The following is a 15,710-nucleotide window of genomic DNA, read 5'->3' on the forward strand; positions in this document are numbered from 1 at the left end:
GGTCAGTAAAATTGTGTCAAATGTTCCCCAGTTGGAGTTTCTAAACCTGAGTTCCAATCCTCTGAATTTGTCGGTTTTAGAAAGAACATGTGCTGGGTCCTTCTCTGGGGTTCGCAAACTTGTCCTCAACAACAGCAAAGCTTCTTGGGAGACAGTCCACACGATACTGCAGGAGTTACCAGAGTAAGCCCAGTGAGCATGAGGGCGAGGGAGCTGTGATGCCCTCTGTGTTACTACATAGGAGTACTGCTGATCTCCCATCTCAGAAATATTAGAACTGCAAAATAAATGGAGAAGGAGGTTAGAAAAATGAGGTCACTGGAATGAGGGTTTGAGGGTAATCTAGTAGCATTTCCAGTGGAATATGTGTTCAGTGTTGGTTAACACCAAGACATAGGATATGTCATCCTTGGGCTAAAAAATACTCCTGAGAAGCACTTATCACTTCTAGATCAACTCAGCCTTACTCCATTTTAATCTTCTGATTACCTGATGTAAGAATTAAGCCTCAACCCCTTTCTTTGGAGGGAAAAAAAGGCATAGTATCTCTAAAATGTTAGGTGGGAAAATGGACCGGTATTCTTTTCAATAATTTAAGAAAGAAATTATACTTTTATCAGTTTGGGAATGTTTATTATGTTTTGTTTGTACCTATCTTTGTATGTGTACATAAATGTACAAAGAAAGTAGTTTAAAGAAATAATATGAAGCTGTAGTTTCTTTGACTGTCTAAATATGGAAATTATCTTAAGAATCTTCTCTTACTCCATCTTAATCTCTCATCCCCACTCTAATGAGGCTGGCTTCTCACTGCCTACAACATCCAGCATGGGGCAGAACCAGCTTTCCAATGCCAGTTCCACTTACTAACCATGTGACCTTTGATGAGCTACTTAACTCCTTTGAGCTGTTTCCTTGCCAGTAAAATGAGCATAATTGTATTACTTTACAGAAATAAGAGTAAAATCTACATACACTGCACCTGGCATAGGCCTGACACAGGGTAGTTATTATTTCTGGTTCTAAACATGTGTTATGTTGTTTCTGACATTTTCTTTTATCACCTCTCAACTACGTAGGTCCAGCCTTTCTTCAAGGCCTTGCATCCTTTCCCAGTTATTCTAACTACAATTTCAATTTCGTTCCTATATGCATTGCTATTATAATCAGTACTGCTTAATTTAGTACTTAATTTACTTAAGCACAAAATTAGTGTTACCTTAGATCATTCTCTGCCATTCATATGTTGTAGGTTTTGTCTTCTCAGATATATTGTGTCTTCAGGAAGACATCTTTATATTTTTTCTGCAATACCTAGCTGAATCTCACATCTAGTAGGCCTATTTATTATTTATTGAATGAATGAAAATAGGTATAAAGTAGAAACTAAACTGCTTTAAACAATGAAATATTTCCTTTTTTCTCTGCAGTTTGGAGGAGCTCTTCCTGTGCCTTAATGACTATGAAACAGTGTCTTGTCCTTCTATTTGCTGTCATTCTCTTAAACTACTACATATAACAGACAATAACCTCCAAGACTGGACTGAAATACGAAAGTTAGGAGTTATGTTTCCTTCACTGGACACCCTCGTCCTGGCCAACAATCATTTGAATGCTATTGAAGAGCCTGATGATTCATTGGCCAGGTTGTTTCCTAACCTGCGGTCCATCAGCCTCCACAAGTCAGGTGAGGTCCAGGCTTGTTCTCATTCTGCACGCAAAGTGATCTGAGCTTATTCTTGAATTACAATGAAAGTATGTTTCCTTTAGTCACAGCTCTACCTTTTTATAGGATGAATTTCCAACACGACTTGCAGGTGTCTATGGATTGGTTAAATTTAAGGCATTCATTTCCATAAATGCTCTGTTAAATATTAAATGGCATAGCATTATATTATCAATTTGTATTTTATACATTAAAGGGGCCATGCATGAAAAGAGTGAAATGAAATTGATGAATAGAATAGTAAAAGGCAGAGTAAAAAGAGTACAAAGATCTACAAACTAGACCATTGGACTTAGTTTAAGGAACCCCCAACCTGCTGTGCCTTTTCAAATGCTCACTTTTCTGGCATCTGTGATATAATTGTCAGTTTATTGCCATCTGATCCTGAATCACAGGAATGAGTACATTTAACTTATTTTTTAATTTTTTAAAGAGCAGTTTGAGGTTTATAGCAAAATTGAACAGAAAATGCAGATCATTTCCATATCCCTCCATGCCCATACATACACAATCTGTTCCCCCCGTCAGCATCCCAGGCAAAAGTGTACGTTTGTGCTGCTTCAGTCATTAAACCTGTGCTGACACGTCATTAACCACTCAAAGTCCGTGGTTTGCCTTTAGTTCACTCCTGGTGTTATACATCCTGTGGGTTTTTTAACAAGTGTGTAATTACATGTACCCACCATGGTGGCACTGTCACAGGAGTTTCACTGCTCTTAAACCCTTTGTGCTATACTTATTCATCCTCCCAGTTCTGGCAACCACTGATCTTTTTACAATCTCCGTAGAATTGCCTTTTCCAGAATGTCATCTACTTGTAATCGTCCAGTATGTATCCTTTTCACATTGGCTTTTTACACTTAGTGGTGTGAGTATAAGTCCTCTATGTCTTTTCAAGGCTTGATAGCTCATTTCTTTTTAGTGCTGAATAATATTGCATTTTCTGGATATACCACAGTTTACTTTATCCAGTCACTTACTGAAGGACATCTCAGTTGTTTCCAATTTGGGACAGTTACAAATAAAGCTGATAGAAACATCTGTGTGCAGGGCTTTGACTGGACATAAGTTTTCAGTTTATTGGGGTAAATAACAAGGAGCATAATTGCTAGATTATATGGTATGACTGTTTCATTTTTTTAAGAAACTTCCAAACGGTCTGGAGAAGTGACTGTACAGAGAGGATTGCAGAGAGTAGGACACAGCGCCACTGTTCATTTTGGCAGTGTTGGAGCCACTGTTCATTTTGGCAGTGTTGGAGAGTTTTGAGCGTTTTTCTTGCTCTTTTGGATTTCGACCACCCTAATAAGTATCTTACAGTATCTCGTTGTTTCAATTTGTAATTCCCCATGAGGTATGATACCGAGCATCTTTTCACATGCCTGCTTGCCATCTGTATATCTTCTTTGGTGAGGTGTTTGTTTAGGTCTTTAGCCCATATTCTAGTTGGGTTGGGGTTTTTTTTCTTATTGTTGGATTTTAAGAGTTCTTTGTATATTTTAGGTAACAATATTTTATGTGTCTTTGGCAAAAACAGCCTCCCAATCTACTGCTTCTCTTCTCATTCTTGACATTGTCTTTCAGCCTTTTCTTAAAACAACTACATAATTAAAAATAACTGTAACCTACAACTGAAAAATTAGTTTAATTCACCATAGAAAATTAGTTTAATTCACCATAGAAGATTATAAGGGTGGGAAAGTTTAGAAACCAATATTTTGCATAAGGAAGTTGTTTATTTCAAAATGTGGCACCCCTCGAGCTAACTGTTCTTCCTCCTCGATGGAGGTGCCATTGTAAGGGCAGAGATGGTTGTGACTCAGGGTGTTTATGCATCAGAGTCCACGTGGATTGCTCCTCTGCCTTTACCTTCGCTGAAGGTCAGTAGACACAGGTGAGACTACATGGTTCTCTGAAATGGATCTGGTGTGTTCTAAAACTGACCAGCTTCATTAATATAGCAATATTTTTCCTACTTGGAAGTCAGGTATTGTTCATAGCCATAGGGAAAGTTTCATGTAAAGACTAAAAATCTTAATTTGTTGAATAGTCTTCTTACCCAAATGTTTGATTTTTTTTTTTTTCTATTTTTGTTTGTTTGTTTTAAATTTGGGTCTGACTCCTCTGTCACCACAGTGAAAACAGCATAAAAATTACAACACAGTTGGCCTTCCATATTCGTGGGTTTCACATCTGTGGTTCAGCCAACTGTGGATCAAAAACGGTTGGGGAAAAAAGGATGGTCGTGTTGGTACTGACCATGGACAGACTTTGTTTCTTGTCATTATTTCCTATACATTATCACAACTATTTACATAGTATTCTATAGTATTAGGTATTATAAGTAATCTAGAGATGTTTTAAAGTATACAATAGAATGTGCATAGGTTATATGCAAATACTATGCCATTTCATGTAGGGGACTTGAGCATGTGTGGATTTTAGTATCTGCAGAAGTACTAGGACAAATCCTCCACAGATCCCAAGGAATGACTGTATTTAGTTTCTGGTTCTATTGACTCTGTCTCATTCTAGAATTTGTAAGGTAAAAATTTGAGTTATGACAGTATCAACTCTGATCAGTAGTTACCTTCCATGAGCCCGTTTGAATGAAATGGTTGGTCACGTCACTTTCTTTTATTATGTAGTTATAGCACACATCCTGCTTATTGAAACCACCATGACCCCCTTTATAAGCCATTTTGTAGAAATTCAGTTGATGAGAAGATGTTGGAAAATAAGACTCTCGCTGTGATTCTGGGATCACAGAGAAGAGGAGGCTATGGGGAAATGTTATGGTGCTTAACTATGTTCCACTCCTTCCTTGGATACAAATTTAGGCGCTCTAGTTGATCATGTTAACAGTTCAGAAATTATAAATTGAAGTACTTTTTTTGCCATGTTTCTCTTCTTATTTGTGTGCTTTTATAGATTTACTCATGCAATATATTTCTTAAATTAGGTTTGCAGTCCTGGGAAGACATTGATAAACTAAATTCATTTCCCAAACTTGAAGAAGTGAGATTGTTAGGAATTCCTCTTCTGCAGCCGTATACCACTGAGGAGCGAAGGAAATTGGTAGTAGCCAGGTCTGTTGTCCTGATTCTATTGCATTCTTTTCACGGGGCCTTAATGTTTCATTAGAGGCACAACACGCTCTTAGGGGGAGTGCACTAGGAGTTCACCTGTCTCTTGAGCAGACTGTGCTTGAAGAAGCTGCTTCTGTAGCTCCAAATCCTGGACAAAAGGGAATGCAACCAATATGAGGAAAATAAGAAATGTGATTGGACTACAGAGACCACTGAACTATTTCCTTGTAAATCTATTCTATTTATATGCTTTTTAAGACTCAGAATATTTGAAGTCTTGTTTGGGGTTATAAATTAAAAATATGTAAATTGGGATAATTTTTATTGTAGTTGTCCTTGTTTTTAAAGTGTACAAACCTGAAAATGGGGCTATTTCATTAGTGTAAAATATGAGAGAGCAGCGTCTTTATTTTCTTCTTGAACATAGATTGGCTGAAATGTGACTACCACCATTGCCATGTTCTTCCTTCAACTCCCCTGTCTCCTGTGTCTCAGCTGCTGCCTGCACACACTTTAGGAATTTCCCATGAGTGATTTTTTTATATGAACTTTTAACAGAAATAAGATTTTGGCTAAAATGGAAGGGCCATAGATCTATGCTTTGTTCTCTTGTGTACTCTTGGGTAGTAGTTTTAAAAGGGGGGCGGTGGGCTTTCAGATTCCCTGAGGTACAGCGGTTCTGTAAATAGGGTATTGAACTTTGTGCTAGCTGATGCCTACTGTGTGCTTGCTGCTTTGCGGTTGTTAACGTCCATATTAATATCTCTCCATAGAGATAGATGTCAGCGTACTTTTATTTTAAGAAAAAAATCCTGCTATAGTCCTTGTACTTTATTGTCTTTACATGGTTTTTTTGCAAATATAATAAGGTAATTCCTGAATTATATAACCCAGTTGTATCGACTGCTCTTGAGATCTGTGATGTTCAATATGGTGGCCACCAGCTATGTGTGATTCTTAGTACTTTGAAATATGTTTTGTCTGAAATGAAATGTGCTATTGGGATAAAATGGATAATAGATTTCAAACTAAGATTTCTTAGTTGACCACCTCCCTAATTTTTATACACTGGACGTGCACCACACATACGTATCAGTACAGGAGGGCTAGTTCCTTACGTTGACCACCTCCATATGTTGACAAGTTTGTTTCACTCTTGGTTGGTCAGCCTAACAGAGGTTCTACTGTACTTTGTATGAATAAAAAATGTAAAAGTTCATTTAATGTTAATTACATAGATATATTGGGTTAAATAAAATAGTAAAATTAATTTCACCTATTTTATTTTTACTTTCAAAAATGTAGCTGCTAAAGAATTTTAAATTGCTTATGTGGCTTTGTTATAATTGGACAGTGCTGCCTAGAATCTTATTCTGAAGAGTAAAGTATGATTATGAAAGGTCAAAGTCACTTCTAAACATTAGATTTTTTTTTTGCCCTTTCATTTTATACCACTTTAGCTCATGTCAGTGGTTGTACACAAGCAGAACTATATCGGTTTTGTCCTTTCAAAAGAACAAGACTGGATCTCAAACCAACTATTTTCTTTTTAAAGCAATACATTTTTAATATGTTAAAATACCTTTATTTTGGTTTTAACTTATAGATTACCATCAGTTTCCAAACTTAATGGCAGTGTTGTTACCGATGGTGAACGAGAAGATTCTGAAAGATTTTTTATTCGTTACTATGTGGATGTTCCACAAGAAGAAGTGCCATTCAGGTAAAAAACTGACCCATGGGTTTAGCAGATAACTTGAGAGAGTGTTGAAGCAACTTAAGCACTACTGTTTTAGAGTAAAATCTAGTTATTGGATTGCTCTTAGACATCTTTGATAATAGGGTTTTTTTTTTAAAAAAAAAAAAGGAAGAAACACAAAAGCAGACCAATTTTATCTCTTTTTCACAGTGTATTTCTTTTAACCTGGCTCATGTATTAATAATGGTTAGGTAAGTACTTGACTAATTCCAACAGTTTCCATTGCTTACTTCGTACTGTTGATTCATTTTTGATCCTCTTCTAAGGAGGCACATTTTTTACCTGTTCCCAAAATTAGTCTCTTCATTCATGTTGCATTTATTTTCAAGAGACCCTGAGTTCTACTGTTTGGCAGATTTGGCAAATGTGCAGTAGATTCACAGAATACGAGAAAAGGACTGGGAAATAGACTTGAGGAAATATTAAAGGAACGCAGATGGTTGAGTGTAAAGAGAAATGCTGAGGGATAAATGAGTAATTGTCTTCAGGTATATGAAGTGTTCATATACCTGAAGACACATATATACATATATGTATTACTTGGTGAGGAAATTACCTTTAATTTAATTTAAGTTAGTAAATGTAAAAGGAAATGTATCAAGTATGATATAAGCAAATATAAAAAAAAAAATACCTCCCCAAAATGGTTGTCTAGGTGTTGGTAATTAAAATGAGTTACCAGAAAAGTTACCTGCTTTCTTTCCTTACTGACTTTAAGAATAATAAGAACACCCATTTGACAGGGGTATGAATACCCATTCATTGACACTTCACACAAGCAGGGTGTTGGAAGTTAGGGCTGAATGTGGATCACATTAGTTGGTGATACTAATTCATTCTTGTGGAATATTCTTGGCCCCAAAGTTTTCTATTATTTATAGACTTATGGGAGTTGACATTCTGTTACGTTCAACCTGTATAAAGAGACTTTGTGGTATTATAAGTAGTGTTTTAAAGCCAAAGTATTTAAAAATACTAGATAAATCAAGTGAAGAATTTTGAAGGTAATGTTTAGAAATTAACTTATAATAGCCATCTAGGGGAAAATAGATATATTAGGTTAAACTAAATGAAATATTTTTAGGTAAAAAATGATTTAGTATCTATGGTTTCATTTGGTTTAATCTAACATATTAATGGAAGGAGTAAATATTATTAGGGTTTGATCGGAAGTCTGTCATTATAGTTTACTTCCAGTCTGCTATAAGAAGTATTTTTAATGTGTGTGTGTGTATAATGTTTATACCTGTATACACAGAGATATACACACACAGGCGTGCATTGCTTAGTGATGAAGATATGTTCTAAAGTACGCATTGTTAGCCAGTTTCTTTGTGGTATGAATACCATGGAGCACACTTATCCAGGGATGTTCAACCTTTGGCTTCTCTGGGCCACATTGGAAGAAAAAAAGTTGTCTTGGGCCACACATTAAATACACAAACAATAACGAAAGCTGATGAGCAAAAGAAGTAATTTCATGTTATCTGCCATCACAGAGAAGCAAAAAAGTCCTCACATAATAATCCTAATTTTAAAGTGGCCCAGAGAGTCTTATAAAATCTTCAAGCAAGTCCCAAGTTTGTGATCACTAGTATAGAAAATGTACATATCTAACTAATAAAACATAAAATTAAAATTAGCCAACTTAAAACTAGTGGGATACTTAACATTGCATTTGAGAAACTAATGTATTAATATCTGGTTTATGGAAGTAGTTGCAATTCTCAGTGAGTTGTCAAGGTGGGCATCAGATATTCTGGTTCTAATTTTACTCTGAATGTGCTTCATTCCTGAAGATAGTTGCTTGCAAATGTAGGTGCTGCCAAAAAGCAATGATGTGAGTAAGGCATGACCGTGAAGCAGCAGGTGTTTGCCTCCCTGAAGACAGGGTCTGATTATCAGAGTCCAGCAAAGAGACATGATCAACTGTGTCTTTAAGTTGAATGTCAAATTGCAGCTCTGTGCTTTCAGTTTGAAAATTAGCAGGTAACATATTATGTCAACTGAAAATGGAGTCACAGAGTACATCAAGATATTGATTATTTTCCTGGAAATCTTGAAAATTGTTTTCAGATTTTTGTATCAAATCCCAGCCTGTAATCCTAGCACTCTGGGAAACTGAGGTCGGAGGATCTCTTGAGCTCAGGAGTTCAAGACTAGGCTAAGCAAGAGCAAGTCCCCATCTCTATTGAAAATAGAAAAATTAGCCGGGTGTTGTGGTGGGCGCCTGTAGTCTCAGCTCCTGGGGAGGTTGAGGCAGGAAGATTGCTTGAAGCCAGTAGTTTGAGGTTGCTGTGAGCTAGGCTGATGCTATGGCACTCTAGCCTGAGGCAATAGAGTAAGACTCTTTAAAAAAAAAGGGGGGCAGTGGAGTGAGGCTGCATATTTTGCTGTTGGCAGGACTGTGTTTAGCCAATGAATGCATAAAATTGCCTTAAATTTGAGCTTGCTATAATTACAGTTTTACTTGGAATGCTGTTATAGTTTGAAACATTGTATTGATAAGTTGGTTTTCACCTTGAAGTTGCATGTTTGACTCCTTTAAATGAGTGGTTGTATCCACTAAAAATGCTAAATCTGTAAGCCAGTTTTCGTCATCAAGTTCTGGCACAAATTCGGTTTTTGATACCATAAACGACTTGATAATATGTCACAAATCATAAAGTCTTTTCAACATTTGGCCTCAATTTAGCCGTCTTCTGAAAAGCATACGATGTTGCTATAGCCAGCATCAGTGCTTTTAAGGAATTCCTGGAATTGGCAATGATTCAGTCCATTGGCCCTTACGAAATTCACAGTCTTGATGATGATTAGCATGATGTTACCCATTTTTAAAGCTTTTGCACATAAATTTTCTTGATGAACTATACAATGATACTTCATCAAACACGAGTTTTGGGTGAAAATTGCATCACCTGCTATTAATGGCACAAGTCCTCTCTTACCATCGCTGGCACACCATCAGTAACTATAGCGTATATGTTGAGAGTGGACAAAGAAAATCATTTTTACTGCTTCATATAAATCTCTTGATTTAGTTGCCTTCATAGCACTAAAGAAGTCATTTCTTTAGTGAAATTATATTCGTCATTAATGCTTACAATAAAAATGGCAAGTTGAGCCATATTCGTAGCATCAGCGCTGTCATCCATTGTCAAAGCATAAAATTTAAAATGAGCAGCTTTACTCTCCAAGCTTCTTTCAATAGATTTTCCAATTTCTTCAGTTCGCCTGGCTATAGTCTGGTGAGACAAACTGATTTTAGAAATATCCTCCTTTTTTTCAGGGCAAATTATATCTGCCATGTAATTTTCATACGTTGCTTAATAAACTCACCATCAGTAAATGGTTTCTTTCTTTTTTTTTTTTTTTTTTGCAGTTTTTGGCCTAGGCCTGGGTTTGAACCTACCACCTCTGGGTCTCATCTTTATGCTGAGGAGTAATTGACATCACTTTGGTTCTTTTAAGACACATACTTCCTGAAGAGTTAAGTGGGGATATGACAAGTAATTGTCCTCAAGTTTTTAGTGGTGCTGCTGTCTTTATGGTACCTTTTAGGGAAGCAGTGTTTAATGTTTTGGTTGAAAGGGGTTCATAGACTGCCTATTTACTCTAATCCTAAAGACTCCAGATCAATTAGCTACTGCAAAATATTCATACCGTCAGACTGTTTAATTACATTCTGGCCTTGCTGTCAGCCCATGGAATCATGCCTGCTTTCCCACGTTCTAGTTGTTAAAGCTCCTGTGTAGTCTTTTCCATCCTTCTTGAACTTGAAACGAGCAGCTGATTTTGGTGTCTCCTGCCTGCATCCTTAGCCTGTAGAGACCTTTTCATAGACTGGAGCACTCTTGCATTTTCAAGACCTTGGAATGAGAAGTGTTCTCTGGGTTCCTTTTGGGTTTGTAGGGAGAAGAATAGATAGAGGACATGGCTGACACCATAATTTCCAAATATTCTTATATCTTGAAGTTTTTTAATTCTTCCAAGTTATCTCCTTTAGCATAAGAATGCTGAATCCAGTTTCCAGGTAACCAACTAGATAAGCCTTTAGAACCACCCTCAGCCACTGAAGGTAGCTTTGGAATTCAGAATCTTTGTTAAGTGTACTTGTGTTAACAACGTTTCTTTGGCAAGGGTACCTATGCTAAAGCTAGATCTAAAATTGCCTTTTGTTCCTCAGTCTAACACACTTGGAGTCTATTCCTATACTTATTTTTAAGTAAGCATAGGTTTATCCATATAAATGACCAAAGTCTTGTAATGCTTTTGGTGTTTTTGTAATTAACCCCACAGGGCATGCTGTTATCTGATGCTTGTGGAATAGGATGTATGTGTGGGAGGATGGAGCAAATGGGGAGTTCCTTTACTCTTGGAAGGGAACTCCTCAGGCACAGAGATTTTACTACCCTTTCAGGAAAGACAAGGGAGGAGGGCCTCTCTAGCTACCAACGGGGCTCACATGAGAATTACGGATTCAGGGTACGCTCGGGCAGCTCCTCAGAGCCCTCCCGTGTACCTCCATTCCAATCCTCTTTCTCTCTTTTCTAGTCAGTGCACCAACTTTCATATAGTGGTGTCACTGTGGATGGAGATTTAATCAACTTGTTATTTAGCAACCTGGAGCATCAAACTCATGCATTCATTTTTATGGGTACCTCAGCTCTGTTGCTGTAAAGAGAAAAAGGTCCTTTTCTGAACAGTACTGGATTTCTGTCTGTGCCTTGAACCTAGTTTGTAGGGATTTGACTGTGATATATTTAAGCTGTCTCTACCTCAAGACAGCAGATGCTCTATATTGTCTTGAATTCTTTATGCCCTGCATAGTGTTTATTCTTGACAGCACTCTCTCTGTCACTTAGGTCATTCCACATGGCCATAGTGATAATTGGTTATTTCACTGCTCCATGAACAGAATCCCTTCCATGAACACTAATATGATATTCAGGGGCACTTTCTAGGCCAGAAACTAATCCCATATTGCCCTTAATTACCTGAGGGACTATTGCCTGTAATCCAGTCCCTGGTACTGATTTCTTAGTGCAAACAACAGAAATCAACTCTGGCTCACTTAAGTAAGATAAGAACTTTGTAAAAGAACTGCCTAGGAGATTAGAGAATTAGACTTGGGCAGGAACGCTGGGAAGCAAATCACAACCGAGCTTTCTGTTCTCACCATGTAGACAGTATGCTCCTGACACTGGTCACCGGGCAGTCATCAGTAAGCTGCTGGACAGCATTGCCCTCAGACACTTGTGGCCACGCCTTTGCCTTCTTAACCGTTCTAATCTGTTGGAAATAATCTTTGTTCAACCTTTGTCTTTGATTACCCCTTAAGATTTAAAATTCCATTTACAATGGAATTTTTAGACAGGTTTGTGTCACCTTCCCATGTTCTAGCTTCCAAGGAGTGGAGAAAGAGAACAGCTGCTCCTCTTCAATTTCTGTAGTGGGAAGTGGGTCCAGCTTTTTATCTCTCTTTGGTTTTCTGCCAATCAGAAGGCCGTTCACATAATGGAAAGCCAAAGTCAACATATATCCATTTTAGTACCTGTTTCCTAGTAGTTTTTCATACAAGTCCCCTGGTGGAAGTATTCATTTACTCAGCAAATATCTTTTGAGCTGATGTGCCAAGCACTGTTAGGCACTTACAAAGGAATTATAATAGCATTCATGCTGATGGCAAGAGGGAATGATGGATTTAGCATAGGAATGCTGAATCCAGTTTCAGCATTTGTATTAAAATGATTATGAATTTGTATTAAAATGTATTTGTTTTAAGAATAGTATATAAACAGGATATTAGTATTATATTGATTATTCTTTGTCATCTAAATTATATGTGTACCCTCTTCCTAAAATACCAATGAATCATGAATAGCACAGTTACTAAAAAGTAGAAATTTGACCCTGTAGATAATTCAGTGTTTCAAACAGAATCACCCTTGAATTTTAATTTCCAGATAGGATGGAGGTATCCCTTTAATTTGGAGAAAATATTTCTTTTCATTTAACCATGAAAACAAATCAGCGTTCACCATGATTTTCATCTAAATTGTAACTTGTGCACCAGCCTTCACTTGGTGTGGCTCCCTGAGCTTCCTTCCCCTTCCATTCTCCTCTCCTCATGTGAGTTAAACGTGACATAGCTCTGCTCAACTCGGACGTAAGACAGTTACCCACAGTGTCTTTTAGGGCATGAATAATGAACAATTATGATCAGCTAAATGTCCTTTGTGGTAGCAAATTTATTTTGTGAGTCAGTTGGGTTATTCACCTACATCTGTTTCCAGTGATTTTTGTTCTGGCAGTAGAACACTTCAGAGATGATCCAGAGATTTACATATTCTGTTTTCCTATCCCAGGATAAAATGTAAGCTGTGGTTATCTGAATCATTTGAACTCTTTATGATGAAAAGAATAAAATGTTTAGGGGACTGAAGGGAGACATGCTTATTAAGAGTCTTATAATTTCTTACAGGTGCTCAATTCTTCTTTTTGTTGCTGTCTACTGATAGGTGGAGCTGGAACTTAGCCTCTCTACTGTAGCTGCTTATGGTAATAATGGGCAAACACCAAATATTGAGCAATCAGCCATCTGTTTCGTGTATATTTACTTTGTGAAGCAACAGAAGATAGAAAATCTATGTTTTTGGATTCCTGGCCTTTGAACATCATGTTTGCTTTTCCAGTCAGTAGACTTTGTCTTCAGTAGGCTTCCCCAGAGCCCTGTGTCTGAGTGGCCTGAGTGGCAGTGGTATGCTGTCACACAAGACGTTGAGTGTGTGCCAGGTGATTGGAAAGGGGTCCTCCCTGTTCAGTTATTGGGACTATGGTGCCCTACCGGGAGAACTTGTAGGAAATAACTCCAGATTCTAGCTGGGTTTCAAAGGATGGTTTTAATTTATTTACTGAATACCTACTAGGAGCGATGGCACTGTACCGGAAGCTGGAGATAAAGAGACAAAAAGTAGTGCTTACTCTCAGGAAGCCCCCATCTGAGCTAAGCTGGAGAGCTGCTTCCTTTGCTGGACCCTCCTTGTGCTCCCAGCTGCTAACAGTGGCTACTCCAGGACTTAGTTTTGGAGCCTCTTCTCTTCTGTACTCATCCCCTACACACTTTTAGCCAGTCCTGTGGCTTTATTTATTCTAATAAGTGCCTGATTTTATGCCCCTGAATTCTACACTAGTATTTCCAACTGCCTACTTGATAGCTCCATCAGGGTGTTTAAACCTAATGCGTCTTAAATCAAACTTTTTTTTTTTTTTTTTTTTGAGACAGAGTCTCACTGTGTCACTCTTGGTAGAGTGCTGTGACATCACAGCTCACAGCAACCTCTAACTCTTGGGCTTAAGCAATTCTCTTGCCTCAGCCTCCCAAGTAGCTGGGACCACAGGCGCCTACTACAATGCCCGGCTATTTTTTTTGTTGTTGTAGTTGTCATTATTGTTAAGCAGGCCTGGGCTGGGTTCAGACCCGCCTGCCTCAGTGTTTATGGCCAGCACCCTGACTATGAGGGCCAAGCCTTAAACCAAACTTTTGATCCCTTCTCCCCGTTCTCCTCCCCCCACCGTATCTGCTCCTGTGCAGGTACTGTTCACTTGTTTCAGAGTGTCTCTACTTCTAAGGTTTACCTGTAACATGAAATGGGCTGTCCGTATGAACCCCTGTCCCTGGGAAGTACCCTCCAGAGGCTGCAGGCTGATCCTCCATTTTCCTCCCTTTTTCTGTTCCCCTAGTTGGAGTCATCCTTGATTTCTTTTCCCATACCCCATATCTAGTTCATTTGCCTTTTTTTTTTCTCCTTTCAGTTCTACTTTCAGAAAATGTGAGTAGAATCTGACTCCTCACCATTTACTCAAGTCCAAGCGCCCATCATCTCTCACCGGTGTTGTTACAGTGGCCTACCAACTAGTCTCCCTCATCCATTCTCACTCCCTGTAGCCTACACACCACGTAGTGGCTGATTTATAAGAACTCAAGTTTATACAAATAGAAAAAACCCTTCTTGCTGTTTCTCAAACACATTAAGCACACTCCCATCTAAGGCCTCTGTGCTTTCTCCCCTGTTAGGGATGCATCAGCTTACCTGCCTGACACCTGAGTGGAGATGCCTTCTCTGCCCACCCTGTCTGCATAGCGAAAACTGTCTCCTATGATTTTCTTGCCCTGCTTTTATTAAATATTTTTCTTGCCGTGTATCAGCATATATATGGCATGCGTTTCTTGTCTGTTGCCCGTCTCCTCCCACTGTACTGAGAGCTCTGTAGAAGTAGGAGCCGTTTCTGCTGTGTACTTGCAGGGCTCCCTGTGCCTAGAGCAGCGCTTGTAGGTACCCTGAATAATCAGTGTGCTCTGATACCTTGAAGGAGAAGGACTCGGGTCTGCTGGAGCGGGTATTCTCCTAAACAATTGAGAGTTAATGGGCGGCACCTGTGGCTCAGTGGGTAGGGCGCCGGCCCCAAATACCGAGGGTGGTGGGTTCAAACCAGCCCCGGCCAAACTGCAACAAAATATAACCTGGTGTTGTGGCGGGTGCCTGTAGTCCCAGCTACTCGGGAGGCTGAGTCAAGAGAATCACCTAAGCCCAGGAGTTGGAGGTTGCTGTGAGCTGTGATGCCACAGCACTCTACTGAGGGCAACACAGTGAGACTCTGTCTCTAAAAAAAAAATTCAGAGTTAATGTGGTGAAGGTGAGGGAAGGGCAGGTGTGAGTACACGAGAAGTAAAGGCACAGATAAGCCCTTCTGTGTGGTGAACCACAGCACTTGCTTAGGACTTGGGATAAGCAGTGGGGGGAGTAAAGGGAGGAAGGCGGGAGCCAGAGTGGGCCGCCGTGGACTTTGCTAGGCTGTGCGGGAGAACTCCAGTTTTTTCTTCAAGTGGAGAAGTTACCTGAGCAGATTTTGATTTGTTTTTAAAAGGAGAAGCTGAGAGAGATCCAGAGACCTAGTTAATAACAGAGATTTTAGTAAAAGGATGTGGGTGTTTGTGTCTTTTCAGACAGGTGCACATGTTAAGACTGAATTTCACGATAGGATTTAAAGTGGTCCACAGAAAACACCTTGTGAAGTTCTACTTGTTTTTTTGATATTGATGGCCTTACTTTTCTCTAGGGATATATAAAGATCA

At 38.7% G+C, this 15,710-nt stretch overlaps 1 protein-coding gene across 6 annotated transcripts in view; it reads left to right on the forward strand.

The window, feature by feature from the left end:
- TBCEL (tubulin folding cofactor E like) overlaps positions 1 to 15,710 on the forward strand; it is a 97,221-nt gene that overhangs the window by 58,442 nt on the left and 23,069 nt on the right. For all 6 annotated transcript variants that reach the window (XM_053594534.1, XM_053594535.1, XM_053594532.1 and 3 more), the window contains 4 exons: positions 2 to 183; positions 1,431 to 1,687; positions 4,689 to 4,815; positions 6,422 to 6,538. In XM_053594534.1, the coding sequence (XP_053450509.1) occupies positions 2 to 183; positions 1,431 to 1,687; positions 4,689 to 4,815; positions 6,422 to 6,538 (683 nt within the window). The remainder of the gene's footprint in view (position 1; positions 184 to 1,430; positions 1,688 to 4,688; positions 4,816 to 6,421; positions 6,539 to 15,710) is intronic.

This window comes from Nycticebus coucang, chromosome 6 (genome assembly GCF_027406575.1).
Source record: "Nycticebus coucang isolate mNycCou1 chromosome 6, mNycCou1.pri, whole genome shotgun sequence".
In the NCBI taxonomy this organism is placed as follows: domain Eukaryota; kingdom Metazoa; phylum Chordata; class Mammalia; order Primates; family Lorisidae; genus Nycticebus; species Nycticebus coucang.